Genomic DNA, 15,072 nt, shown 5'->3' with positions numbered 1-15,072 from the left:
AAAATTTGGCTTACGCATTATAGTTTTTATTTAACATGGTCTTTTAGTGAAACACAAGTATGCATTGCTGCAGATTTGGTTTTAATAATAACTGAAGTTAATACACAAAAGACTAAATAGGCCAGTCTATTTGAACACTATATAAACAGTTTAAAAGATTTCAAACAAGCAAAATTAAATTCAATCTATTCCCGACACTATCGCTTCACAGTGCACAAATATCAGAGATTCCCCCACCCGATCCCCAACCACCACCAAATCCAGTCCTCGCAGTTTCATGACCCTTTCCTCAATAATGCATAGAACTGCACTTAAATGTACTTGGCTTCAAATAAATCCTTCAGGGCTCTATCTAAATAGTTCTGGTCTGGAATGTTTGAGTTAAAACCCTTGCACAAACCCTTGAGGCAAACTATTTCTAACTATTTTGAACTTCCTCCTTTCTACAGGAGAAACTATTCTTACGTCTGTCTCTGTGCTCTCTAATCTTAAAACTCTCAGTTCAATCAAATTACGCACACTAACACTGTGTAGGAGGGCCCTGGTCACCTGCTAACTGATAGATACTGGTTTAAAATTAGTTATTAAGCTACCTCTTACATGTAGACCAAAATCCCCATGCCATTAGTTCAAAATTCACATACTAAAAGAAAATGTTTTTGTGTGTGTGTAAGTACGTGTACACATGGGCACGTGTACACAAAAAAAAACCAGGCGCACACATACACAAAAACCATTCATTTTTAAGTTCCTCAGAAACAAGCCCAAACAAGTAGACACAATACAACCAAAAACGTTAGCCATATTACCTTACATCAAAGACGTATCCGAAATGACTTCCAGACTGCTCAGGCTCCTTGGTAGCCCACAAACCTACCAACACACTTAAGCAGTGACTAATGATCTGAATGATCCATTAGGTACTACCAGCAAAACTAACGTCATTTACCAGCTACCATGCAAGAACTGTGCAAAAAAAACTATATTGGACAAAGTAGCAGGAAATTTGCCACCAGGATACATGAACACCAACTAGTCATCAAAAGACACGATCCACTATTACTAGCTTCTATACATACAAAGAAGGACACCACTTTGGAACGGCGCACACATCCTAGGACAGGTGAAACAACGACGCACTCAAGAATTCTTAGAGGCATTTCATTCTAACCAGAATTCCATCAATAAGCACATCGATTTAGATCCTGTCTACCTTCCCTTTTTAAAAAAAAAACCCTTAAGTGACATTACACATCTTAAGAAACCTAGACTTATAAATAGAGAGGCAGGACATGCCACCAGTGCCTCACCGGAGACCGTCACGATGATGTTACCTTGTATGGTGACAAAACATCTGAAAACAAACCTTCCAGCTCAGTGAGCTAGCTAACTTACGTTATACCCATATTCACATGTGCACACTTTTTAAAAATGTATTTATGTACATGTGCGTGCACACAGCCATTACCCTTTCAGACAGTTGGCCCCAGACTTTCATTATTATCTGGATGAAAAGTCTAATCAATTTCCCTTTAATCAATCTAATAAGTAGGATGTGCCTCTTTAAATGACAATTAGATAGCCTTCAATTTTCCAATAACTTTTCACGACTATTTGTAAACAGAGAATATTTGGGAGTAGAGCTTCCACTGTTGCTTTGTTCAAGACTGAAGTTAATTTCATTTGACAGTTTAAAATTTTGACATTCAAAATTTCTGTTTCCCTCAGTGTTTCCTCTTCCAACTGTCTTCACTTCTTGAACTGCAATGCCCCTTTCATTTGTGTGAACAGCTGGGCAATATTCTTGATCTGTGGTGTGCAAGTTGATATGTTTTTCTTTGAGGAGTTTGATCCTTGTATTATGTTGATGCTGTAAGAGACAGGATTCATGATGGAACAGAAACAAGTCATTGGAAAAGCTCAGTAGGTCTGCCAGAACTGGAAGGTTCTGAGGAAGGGTCCCTGGACCCGAAAAGTTAACGAGTTCTCTTCATGGATGCTGTCAAACCTGCTGAGCTCTTCTGGCAAATTATTTTTCTTTCTGATTTACAACACCTGCAGTCCTTTTTTGGTTAATATTTAGGATTCATGATGGAATTTGGTTCTGTGAGTAACAATCTTTCCTTGCTCTCAAAAACTGTCATTTTTTGTGAATTTGCCAGCTGACAATTAAACCTCGGGAATGGTTTGAACCTAATATCTATACAAAATTTCTGGAAGGGGTCACTAAAGAAATGGATGGAGAAATAAAAGTTGCCAAACTGATTTGTGCTCCAAATTGTTGTGACCTGTCCAATATCTGATGAGATAGAGACTAATCCCTTCTTATGATTGTTGTCACCTTGATGTCAGTCAATGAGTTTGAGTTGAAAATGGGCTTGCATATTTGTTAGAACTTCCAGTCTGTCCCAATGAAAGGTCTTGCCCAAAATGTCGACTGTCCTCTTCAGACGCTGCCTGACCTGCTATGCTTTTTCCAGCATCACACTTTATCCACTCTGACTCTCCAGTATCAGCAGTCCTTGCTATTTTCTCATTGCTGCTGACCATACTACAAAGCCTTTTCCAAGGATACCCACTTTGAATTAGTTTTACTCCTCATTCTGCAAAAATCTGAGTGTCTCTCTCCCACTGCAACCCCTGGTTGTCATCTCTGCCTTAAAGCTCTTCAACCACATCCTGAAACAATCCTGTTGCTACAGCCATATCTCCTCCTTCAGCACCAGCCTATGAAACCAACTTATTCCCCCATGGGCTCAAGATGCAATCCTGATGAAGGGTCCTGTCAGAAACGTCAACTCCCCTGCTGCATGGATGCTGCCTGACCTGTGTTTTTCTGCCGTGATGCTTTATCGACACTGACTCTTCAGCCTCTTCAGTCCTCAGTATCTCTTGAATTTATATCGTGCTCCATAAACAGCAAAATTCGATTGAATTTTGATGACAACAAATAGTTTTGTAGAACCTTCTAATGAAAGTGGCATGATTTCTCCAGCAAATTACATTTGAGTGGAAGCAGTTACGTAATGAAAGTTATGTAGTTTGTGTAAAGTTAGTGACTGTCATTGATGATCTGTGGCTTATTGAAGAGTAACCAGGCATTTTTAATGTGCAGTGAGTAAGAGAATATTCACAAAACTCTTAACCCTTAACTATCTCTCTGATAATTTCCTTATTTATTCTCCTTAATTCCATGTGGTATGCAAATAAATCCACTGTGGTTTTTATCGTCACTGTTTTATACTGCTAAAAATTCCAAACTTGGTTAGGCACGAATAGATTCCTTCAAATTCTCTGTCTACGATTAATTTGATTTGCCAAATAATTTCATGCAGTGTTACAGATTTAATAATTTACCAATAATTGGAAGAACATTAACTGGACTACAATCTCCTCACTTCCAAAAATTAGATTACTTACAGTGTGGAAACAGGCCCTTTGGCCCAACAAGTCCATACCAACCCAGACCCATTCCCCTACATTTACCCCTTACCTAACACTACGGGCAATTTAGCACGGCCAGTTCACCTGACCCGCACATCTTTGGACTGTGGGAGGAAACCGGAGCACCCGGAGGAAACCCACACAGACACGGGGAGAACGTGCAAACTCCACACAGTCAGTCGCCCGAGGTGGGAATTGAACCTGGGTCTCTGTCGCTGTGAGGCAGCAGTGTTGAAGAGGGAAATATTTGTCAAGTGACTCAACTTTGCTCGGTGCTATATTGTGGGAAAACTATAGTGAGAACTTTGTTTTCCACAAGTTCCATTAACTTTTACCTGTTATGATCAGTTGAGGAAAGTTTGAATGTGTTCCCCCTCTCACACTTGACTGCAGCATATAGTTTGAAAGGAGGCATTGCCAATTTATCAAGTCCTCGACTATTTGTCGTGTAAAATACACAATCAGGCATGTTTTCTCGAAGTTGTAATTCTTGCCTTTTAACTGTCTCCCTTGTCATTGTCCAAGGAACCAAACACTGCTTTTACTTGTACTTCAATTTAATGTACTGTATTTGCTGTTCACAATGTAATCCCCTGTATGTTGGTGATATGAAGTGTAAGTTGACTGCTTTGACAAGTATGATCCTGAACTTCTGAACTTGTCATTTTATTTCTCCAGCTTGTTCCCACACTGACTATCCTGCCAGTGGCCTGACATGGTGAAGCTCAGTGCAAGCTTGGAACAATTCATCTTTTAACTTGCACTTTATTCTTCTAGATTCAACATAGAGTACAAAAACTTTAGATCATAACTGCTCCATCCATTCTGCTCTGTGTGATTTTGTTTCATTCCTTTTCATTTCTCCCCCTTTTTGGTTTGTGTGCTTGATCTTCTCACTTCTTTATTACTCCATGTTGCATTCAAAAATTTATTTATCTAGCAAATTGAGCCTTATTTGGATACAAATTTTGCTTTTTAAATATATCCATCCCACTCTCTGATTCCTACATCATGAAATATTTTTTCTCCCTTGACCTCTAGCCCATCTCTAATCATCATCTGTTTAGTTCTCTCCCTTCCCCGTCCCTGGCTTAAAGGTTCTTGCATCTTTCTCTTCAGTGCTAATTGAAGGTCATTGACCTGGCTCTTCATTCCCCACAGGTGTTGCCTGATCCAGTGAGCTCTTCCAGCCTCCTGTTGTTCTTTCGGATTTTCTAATTTTTCTTTTTATGTAAAAGGATATCTTTTATTGTATCTAACCAGGTACCATTTAAAAACAAACTGACTTTCTCACCTATCTTAGCTCTGAAGTGTTTTCTCATCCATTTTAATAGGAGTATGGTAGGATAGATTTAAGTCAGAGGTTGCGAGGCACTAGGTTATAGTCCCAACAGGTTTATTTGAAATCATAAGCCTTCAGAGTGCTGTTTTTCAGGTGGAAAGACGAAGGCACAGTGCTCCAAAAGCTTGTGATTTCAAATAAACCAGTTAGACTATAACCTTATGACTTCTGGCGTGTGACTTCTGATTTTGTTCACCCTAATCCAACATTGACATCTCCACGTCAAGGGTAGATTAAGTAATTTAGATTTCAGTGAAATTAAAGGGGTTTCTGGCTCTTGATTTTTGCCTTGGCTGGTTTCATGCTGTTTGGTATTGAGGAGATTTGTCGCAGCCAGTTTTTGTTCGAGGTATGGTTGTGCTTTATTTGTAAAATCAGTGGCACCTAGTTAATCAAAATTAATAGATCTTGTTTAATAGAATATTTTGCAAATTGAATGGCAGTATAGAAAATGGACTTCTTAGAAATCTTGTTCCTCCAGCAACTCAGTTCGTGTCTTGTTCTACAGAGAGCAGTAGTTAAATACTTTAAAGAGCTGGCTTGCCCCATAACTTCACCTGCCCATTTATCCAAATATCGTCATGGTTAATGTACTTCAGCTGCCTGCTTTACATTTTTAGATATCTGAATGTATTTTTTCATGTCCAAGTGATTATGTCTGCTAGTGAGAGGGATCATGGATTGCAACAACAAGATATAGAATGGATGGAACTAAAGGAAAAGTTGACAGGGGTTGTTCATAAATCACCAAGTAGTGGCAGTACAGGATACAGTTCAAATCAGGAAATTAGAGGTGTATGTAACAAGGTTAATGCAATAATTGTGGATTACTTAAATCTATTCAAAGAAATGGCATATCTAATGAGCACCAATACTGTGAAGGCAAAATTCATGCAACACATGTGACATGGTTATCTAGACCAGTGTCTTGACCTTGAGAAGCTAGCTAATGTCATGTCAAAGAACTTGTCTTTAAGTTTGAGAATTATACAACTCAATGCAAAATGGGGTCTTGAATCCAAACAGAGGAAACATAAGTTATGACAGGCAAGTTGACTCTGCTGGATTGGAAAAGTACATAAAATGAATGGTGGTAGATACGTAGTGGTTAACGTTTAAATAGTTGACATATGGTTTACAACAAACCTAACACGACTTGTAAGCCCAACAGGAAAAGATTGTATTCATTTAGAAGTTGCCAAAAAAAAGTTTTCAGCCTGAGGTCCAGGAGCATTTTAGAATTTAGCACAGAAGGACTAAAACTGCTAGAAAAGGAGATTAGACTATGAATGTAAACCGTAGTAAGAAACATAACATAGAGCTGTAGATATGAGTCCATTGTAGGCAAAGACAGGAAATTTTTGTAATGAAATGGCAGAGAAACTGACAAATGACTTGGTGTTTGACTTCGCAGAAGATGTACTCAATCTCTCAGAAATAGGGGACTCAAAGGAACTGGAGAATCAATCACTGAAAAAAGTAGTATGAGTGTTTTCAAAAGAAAGCTTCGCGAAATTGAATGGGACTGAAACTGTATTGTCATTTGGGACCCAGATGTTCTACATCTCATTACCTGCATAAATGATTTGGATGTGGGGATGAGATGGAATATTTCTAGGTTTACAAATCGTATAATACTAGATGAGTAAGTGTTGTTGGAATGATGCAAAATGACTTCGAGGATATGGACAGGTTGAATGGGTGACAAAAAAACATTGCAAATGGATTATAATGTGGATAACTGGTTATATACTTTGGGAGGAACAGAGGTATTCCTGAAATAGTGACAGTTTGGGCAATATTGCTGCCCTCAAGAACCCGAGTGTCCTTGGTCAAAAGTTACTAAAAGCATTCAGATGCATTAAGCAATTAGGAGGGAAAATGGTACGTTGACTTTTATCACAAGTGGTCTTGAATGCAGGAATAGGATGCTTTGCTTCAATTGTACAGAAGCTTGGTGTGACTATACCTGAAGTATTGTGTGCAGCTTTGGTTCTTTACCTATGGAATAGTATTCTTGCCATAAAAGGAATGCATGGAGGTTCACCAAGCTAATTGCTTTGATGACAAGACTGTCCTATGGGAGATGTTTGAGGAAATTGGAACTGTGGTCTTTAGAATTCAGAAGAACAAGGTGTGACCTCATTCAAACATACAAGATTCTTGAAAGATAGTGAAGGGTTGTTCTAGGAAGGATGTTTCTGTCTCAAATTGGGGAAGAAAGTCTCAGAATATAGGGCAGTCCTCTTAAGAAGGAGATAAGGATTCAGTTACTCCAGAGAAAGGTGGCAACTCAATCATTGAATGTGTTCAAGATAAAGATGAATCAATTTCTAAATACTAGCAATATTGTAAGGTCTGACATGTTCAATTTAATTTTAATTCTAAGACTTAAAGACAACTGCAATTAGACTAGCTTAGGAGAGGTGTTCACTCTGGGGACGGTGTGTATTCATACGTTCCACAGAATTTATTGCATTTCTAGTGAGAACAAAATAGCAATGCGGTCTAGATTTTTAAAATTCATTTAGGGGATGTGGGCATTGCTGACTGGACCAGCAGTTATTGCCCATTCTTAATTACCCTCAAGAAAGTGGTGGTGACTGCTGCCTTGACCCACTGGAATCCATTTGTTGCAAGTAGGTCCACAATGCTATTTGAGAGGAAGTTCAAAGATTTTGATGTAGTATTGTAGGAAATTATATTATAAAGTTTATTTTAAAAGCAGTCCATATAAGGCAACAAGGTGCTCAATATAAATATGTGATATAAATCTGTTTACTTTAAAAGGAAGTGTCTGTAACTCTTTCAGGCACTTTTTCTTTAAATTGTTTTATTCTTTTAAGTTAACTATTTGTAACAAAAAGCTTTAGCTTGAGATCCAAAGCTGTTTTCTCATGCTGTTTGCTTTGATAATTAAGCTGCAAATTAGCCTCTTGGTTGCCCATAAATAAACATAAAATCCAAGACCCAAAGCAACTGTGGCTTATCTCACTTTATAAGCAAAAAATGCGCTGACGTACAAAGGCCCACGTGATATGATACTCCGGTCGTATATCCGTAAGATATAGGACCAGAAGTAGACCATTTGTCCTATCCTGCCTGTTCCACCACTCAATGGGATCATGGCTGATCTGATAATCCTCAACTCTGCCTACCTGCTTAGTTCTGTAACCCTTGAATCCCTTACTGATTAAAAATCTATCTATGTCAGCCTTGAAAATATTTTGTGACACAGTCTCCCACCCAACTAAACTGAAGCTAATTGTGAGAAAACAAATTCAGTTCAACGATGTGAAGCAATATGGAAATAATGTGGGAAAAATGACATTTTGAAGTCTACAGTCAATCCTGATCTAGAATGACGAAGTGGGCATGAAGTGCTAAATGGCCTATTCCCATTCCTGTGTTCCTCGAATATCAAACAGTTTGAATCCACCTAATGGACCATGCCGGGTGATTGTGTGGATTGTTTTGCTGATGGTGTGAGAGATGTCAGCTGTTCATTCTCCTTGAAGGGTATTGTTCCTAATATGACATATACAGGAAGGTCGTCTTCTTTTCACTGGTTTTGAAAAAGACCGATTGATGCACTCCTAATCATCTTTGTGGATACAGTTTTTTCAGGCATTTTAGGGGGAAAAAAATCAACCAAGAGTTTCCAACTGGTAGCTTCAAAAGATATTGATGTGAAGCATGGTTTCATAGGAAACCGTATGATTTTCTGCATTCTGGAAATTTCGAACAACCTCTTTGTACCTTTCTTTGAATGTAATCTTGAATTTGGTGATTGGTGAAACTTTCAAATTAGTCGTTATTAAAGGCTGTGAAAGTTTAAACTTTCGGTTTTGAGTATTCATGAATGGAGATTTCACCATCTTCACATATTTTCTCCTTTCTTTCCCCTGCATCAGCATACATAAACCTTTTCCTAACTAATATCAGTTCTGAAGAAGGGTCACTGGATTCAAAATGTTAACTGTGTTTTCTGTCCAAAGATGCTGCTGGACCTGCTAAATTTCACCAATTTCTGCAGATGCACACTACTACAACCGAGGAGGGAATGTAAATGGAGATATGCAGAACAAAATGTAGCAGATGTTTCAGTCATTAATATTGATGTTAAAATTTAATTCTGTTGAGATTTGATATACAATAAAATGGTAGAAAGGGTCTTGTTAAAATCTCCCGGCGTTACATTTTTCTTTAGCAAATATTTTGACTATACCTTTACCAGTCTCTGCAAGAAGTGCTTAAGGTGATTTTTTTTGTATATGTTCATTATTTTGAAAGAAAGTTTCATTACTAACTTTATGGCTGTTGTCCATGCCAAATTAAATGCAGTGCTGTCTAAAAACTTTGATGCTTTTGTTGTGTTTTGTGGCTTTAAGTTTAACACAAGTTTAATAATTTCTTGAGGATAATAATGTAATCTCCTAATTCTTCTGTATGAATATAGATGCTAACACAAATATAGAAGGTATTGTTATTATATGACTACATCACCTATGCACATTAATTCTTCGTAATGCAAAAGGAGTGCTTGGAAAATGAAAAGTGATCTTCTAGAAAATTCCAGTTAGAGCCCTCAAAGATAAATCCAGGTTGACTTCAGGGCACTTTTTAAAAAAAAAAGTAGATAAATCCACATGTAATTAAGCAATCTGGACAATTTGAGTGAGAAATGCTTCATTTGAAGCTGCCTCTAGGAGTGGAACAAAAGCTTGCACTTGCAAATAAACCTGTCGCACTATAACCTCCTATCATGTGATTTTTGACTTCATCTGAAGGATATCGATCATAATTGCAATTGGTTCGAGTTGTCGCTGCGAGGAAGCATTTGTTGCTGTGTTCAATTAATATAGAGGCAAATAAATAAAAGCTTCCCCTCTCTCTGACACAACAGGCTGAATGGATTTCTTTGCTATAGCATGCTGTCTATTCTATTTGCAGGTTGCATACGTGGATCTTGATGGTTGATATTTTCATAAAAGGTTAATTTCTGTACTTGATTCTGCCGAGCTATAATTCTTGCTATAATTTTGACTTTTAAGTTAATGTTTTCCTTATTCTCTTAGTGACTCCTTGAAGTGATGACCCATTAACATTTGCACAATTGTAAAATCTCCAATTCTCCTTTGCTCAAGCAGGCATTTTCTCTGTATTTCGGTTTTGTCTCATGTTAAACTTTCTTGTTAATATTTTGGCTTATGTGCATTGTACAATAGGTATGACTTGATGAGTGGAGCAACATGCTAATATTGCCGATTTATCTTTTTTTGTGTGTTCTATCCTTTTAGGTATTAAAAGCAAAGTACCAAAGGTCTTTTAAAAAAAGTGCTTTTATCGACTTGTGGTTGCAATTTCAAGGGTTGTCTATTTGCATAAATAAGTGCCTCTGTTGCTCCACATGTTTTCAGTGCTTTTTCATTGTTAATTCTCCCATTCTTGTTTTTCTTTAAAGAAAAGAGAATTTTAAAGATGACCACATCCAGATTAATTTAATCTGCCGTCTGTTTGCTCACTTTGCTATTCAGCTCACCAATTAATGACCAGCTGAAGTCTGTCTTATTGGCAGATTGCCATGTGCTCCATTAAAATATGGACTGAACAGTGAAAGAAACAAATTGCTCTTGGGCCCTTTTTTAGTTTTGATGCATGCCCAAGGCTCCTCACTGGATAATTATTGTTTAGCATCGAACTGCATATCGTCATAACTATGAGTTTTAAGGGAAATGTGGCAAGGACGATTACTAAACATACCAGAGTTTTAGGTTTTTGACAGCTGAAGGAATAACCAGCAGTGGTGATACGGTCAACGGCAGAGATGATGAAGAAGCAACAGTTGGAGAAGTGTATACATCCTGGGTTATCAGCCGAGAGAGATTGGGCGGCACGGTGGCACAGTGGTTAGCACTGCTGCCTCACAGCGCCTGAGACCCGGGTTCAATTCCCGACTCAGGCGACTGACTGTGTGGAGTTTGCACGTTCTCCCCGTGTGTGCGTGGGTTTCCTCCGGGTGCTCCGGTTTCCTCCCACAGTCCAAAGATGTGCAGGTCAGGTGAATTGGCCATGGTAAATTGCCCGTAGTGTTAGGTATGGGGTAAATGTAGGGGTATGGGTGGGTTGCGCTTCGGCGGGTCGGTGTGGACTTGTTGGGCCGAAGGGCCTGTTTCCACACTGTAAGTAATCTAATCTAATCTAATTAGTGTTGGGGGTGCTGAGGAAATCCCTACAAAGAATCCCTGTAGTGTGGAAGCAGGTTATTCGGCTTATTGAGTCCACAGCAACTCTCTGAACAACATCCCATTCCAACCTACCTCACTGCCATGTAACCCTGCATTTCTCACGGCTAACGCACCTAGTCTGTACATCACTGGACACTATGGGCAATTTAGCCTGGCCAATTCACCTAACCTGCACATCTTTGGAATGTGGAAGGAAACCAGAGCATTGGGAGGAAATCCATGCAAACACAGGGAAAACGTGCAATTTCCACAGTCACCCAAAGCTGGAATCAAACCTGAGACCCTGTCGCTGTGAGGCGGTAGTGCCAAACACTGAGTGAATGTGCCACCCCATGAGGAACAGAATTTTAAAATTTGAGGAATTACTTAATTAGGAGCCAATGCAGCTCAGCAAGTACAAGGTTGGTGAGTGTGAAACTTTGAGATAGTTAAGACATGGGTAGCAGAGTTTTGGGTAACTTTATTTTTGAACTGAGGATAAAATGTACTGTAGTTTTGCTTCATGAGGTATACAACGGGGTTATTTCCTGAAGTTGCATACTAATTTTTTTTAAACAAATATTTTGGGGCATTTGAATTGTGCAAATGTGATTCAGCAAATATTTGATTTCAATGCTCTTTGCCCCTACTAGATGACTGCAACAGTGCAATGTCTGTGGTTAATGCAGTAATGTTTAGTCCAAAACAGCCTATGCTGTCATGCTGTCACTTTGCTTTACTTCTGTATCTGTTGAGAATTATCAGCTTGCAATTACAAGTAATCTCAGTCTTCCTTTTGATCAACTTTTCTTCAATGATAACAGCTTGGATCTTAAATCGCTGTTAGCGGTGGCTTCTGTATGAATTTCCCTATGCTTCTTTTAGAAATTAAGATCATCAGTGTCTTCTGTACATGAGACTGGTTATATAAATTTGTACAAAATGAAAGGTGAATGCAAAAATGTGTACCATTGTGGCTTTAGCAAGTGTGGTTAAAATAATTTCAATAAATTTTATTAAAATACTGTTAATGAATGCTGATATGTTAAGCAGTCAGCGTTCTTGTGGTTTTCAGTTGCATCCTTGTACACAGTGAATGCAAACTTAATTTGATATATTTAATAGTTATTTGTGCAGGGAAATAAAATACAAATGGTAATAATGGCTAACAATGTTAAAAGATTGAAGTCCAGAGAGTTTCTGCAGATAATTGTGAAACATTTTGAGTCATGGAATTTGAATGGAATAAAGTAGGTATTTTAATTTTTAAATTACCACTTTATTAACCTTTTGGGCAATGCTGCAAATTTTCTGTTAAGCTATTTAAATTATTTTGGCCTGAAAGTGGAAGGAATGTTTTAAATACTAATATGGCATGGGAAAGAGAAGCTAAGCAGCTAATAACATCTAACTGTCCCACGTTCAAATATTGCTCAATGCAAAGAGCACATTCTGCATTTTTCAATAATAATTGAACTTTCAGCAGAAACGATTATTAAACTATAAAATGTGGCTCAGTGGTTAGCACTGCTGCCTCACGGCACCAGGGTCCCAGGTTTGATTCCAGCCTCGAGCGACTGTCTGTGTGGAGTTTGCACATTCTCCCCATGTCTGCGTGGGTGTCCTCCGGGTGCTCCAGTTTCCTCTCTCAGTCCAAAGATGTGCAGGTCAGGTGAATTGGCCATTCTAAATTGCCCATAGCGTTACGTGTATTAGTCGGAGGGGAATGGTTCTGCGTGGGTTACTCTTTGGAGGGTCAGTGTGGACTTGTTGGGCTGAAGGGCCTGTTTCCACAGAACAGGGAATCTTAAATTTCATCAACTATTTTTTATATCATATGGAGTCCATGCTTAAAGCAGGCTGAGGGCCCTTCTAGTGGGGACCACTGAGGACACTGAGACCACAGGTGGACCACTCCTCCCATTAAGTCCACAAGGAAGCCTATTTGATCGTATTCATATGTATAAGTGCATATGTATTAGAAAATTTCCTGCCACAGCAGAAAGAAATCTGTGAGGAAACAAGATCCCATGAGGCCAGTGTGCTGAATGGAGAGTTTAGATTCAAGTGGTGCTGGAAAAACCCAACAGGTCAGGCAGCATCCGAGGAGCAGGAAAATCGTGTTTCGAGCAAAATCCCTTCATCATGAAGGGCTTATGTCCGAAACGTCGATTTTCCTGCTCCTCGGATACTGCCAGACCTGCTGTGCTTTTCCAGCACCACTTGAATCTAAATTCTGGTTTCTAGCATCTGCAGTCACCTCTATATATGAGACCCTATTCTATGGTTCCATTTTAAAGTGTGTCCAGTTTTTTGTGGAGGAAGTGATTTTACACTTTTGCTGACTTCAAGTACTTTCTTTAGGTACCATTTAGAAGTTATAACTTTCAAACTTTTTTATTGTAAATCACTTCAATGAATCAATTCAGTTTTTAGATTGAAGAATTAAAATAGTACCAATTTTTCAGTTAAGTGATGTATACAAGGCTTTCTGTATTGCTGTTTAGTTGAATTTAGTTTCTCATGAGTAACATGGTAATTTTTTTGCTTTCCAGTGGTGGAAGATGGTCTCTGGGAAAATGGACTTACGTATGAATGCCGAACACTGCTCTTCAAAGCTATTCACAATTTGCTAGAAAGGTAAAATTAAATCAATAATTTACCAGAGAATATTTTGTACTTAATGGAAATGTGCAAATTGTTATGCAGTATAATATTTGTATTATATTGTTTCTAGCAGTACTTTTGCATTTAATGTCCAGATACTTAAATCTAAATATTAAACTGAATGAAGTATTAATGGGGCTATTTAATCAGTTTAACCATTGTGCTGAAGTATTCTATCATATTTACTAGTATGAGAAGCATTTGTTGAAACGGTGTAACACTTGGAAAACACACTTGTAAGTTTTTTTTGCACAATGTAGAAGTACATCTGCTTGCAGAAATATTCAAATACTAAGAATATTCCAAAGCTTTTATAGCACACCATGGAATCAGTTATTACTGAGCAGAGACTTTTAACCCATTGTGCCTGTGCCATCTCTGAAGAGCCGTACAGTCTGTCCCACTCTATCCCCATAACCCTACAAATTTATTTTATTCAAGATGTCACCTAATTTCCTTTTGAGATCATATTCTCAACTTTTGCCATCATTTCGAGCAGTTGGTTCCAGCTGGTTGCTTCTGAGTATATGCGTTTAAATGACCAGTTCATAAAAATACTAGTAGTAATAAAGTTACCAGCAGTGCCTTATTAGTTTTCAAAACATTGCGGGACAAATATTTTTGTGCTCCTTGTTAGAATGATCAAATTAGTTCTTACCCAATCTTTACATGTTCAACTGGTAATGTTCTGATCTCTAACCAAATTATGTTGTCATCCATCTTATTGTGACAATCGACTGCTGTCATTTCGGTTTGCATCAAAATTCAAAATAGTAAATATAAAATAAAACTCCCAAAGATGTAATATCTCCCCTTTTTTTTTTGTTAATTCAAGCAAGTACATTCAGTATATTTGGCAACTATTTTTTATTTAGTTCTGTAAAGTCATTCTAATAGTGTCACAGTCCACTTGGGGAAAGCACACTAACACTCAAGCCCCACCAGACACAGGATTGTCACAATCTAAAGATGTGATCAAATTATTCAGGTTCTCAATTTTCTTGTTTGATGACTCTGTTTCTGTTCTTAAGAAGACAGTGCTACTTATTATAGATAAATCACCTCTGACCACAGGCAGGCAAGATACCAATTATCAACTTTACAGCTCCTTAAACTCCTACACACATGCAGACTGATATAAACAAGGAAATCACAAGTTAGGGTGGAGAAAGAAAATTAGAGGAACACAGTTCAATAGCACTCAGCCACAAGATTCAATGTGACGTCTTTCTGTTTCTTGCAGTTCTTCTGATCACCTTCTTTTCAAGTATTTTCAGTTCTTTACTGCAGATGCAGGGCGCTTGGCGCATTACTTATGCAGTCTGTCAACCACTGGTTGGAGCCAAGAGCTTATGAGCAAATGATGAGTGGAAATTTCTTGTCTGTGAAGAA

General features: G+C 38.2%; 1 protein-coding gene across 2 annotated transcripts in view; it reads left to right on the top strand.

Moving 5' to 3' along the window:
* LOC132827162 (mediator of RNA polymerase II transcription subunit 13-like) overlaps positions 1–15,072 on the top strand; it is a 241,001-nt gene that overhangs the window by 112,807 nt on the left and 113,122 nt on the right. For both annotated transcript variants that reach the window (XM_060843702.1, XM_060843701.1), the window contains exon 3: positions 13,569–13,653. In XM_060843702.1, coding sequence (XP_060699685.1) covers positions 13,569–13,653 — 85 coding nt within the window. The remainder of the gene's footprint in view (positions 1–13,568; positions 13,654–15,072) is intronic.

This window comes from Hemiscyllium ocellatum, chromosome 24, assembly GCF_020745735.1.
Source record: "Hemiscyllium ocellatum isolate sHemOce1 chromosome 24, sHemOce1.pat.X.cur, whole genome shotgun sequence".
Taxonomy (NCBI): domain Eukaryota; kingdom Metazoa; phylum Chordata; class Chondrichthyes; order Orectolobiformes; family Hemiscylliidae; genus Hemiscyllium; species Hemiscyllium ocellatum.
The sequence above is the reverse complement of the archived record's forward strand: the minus strand, read 5'-3'. Positions and strand labels throughout refer to the sequence as shown.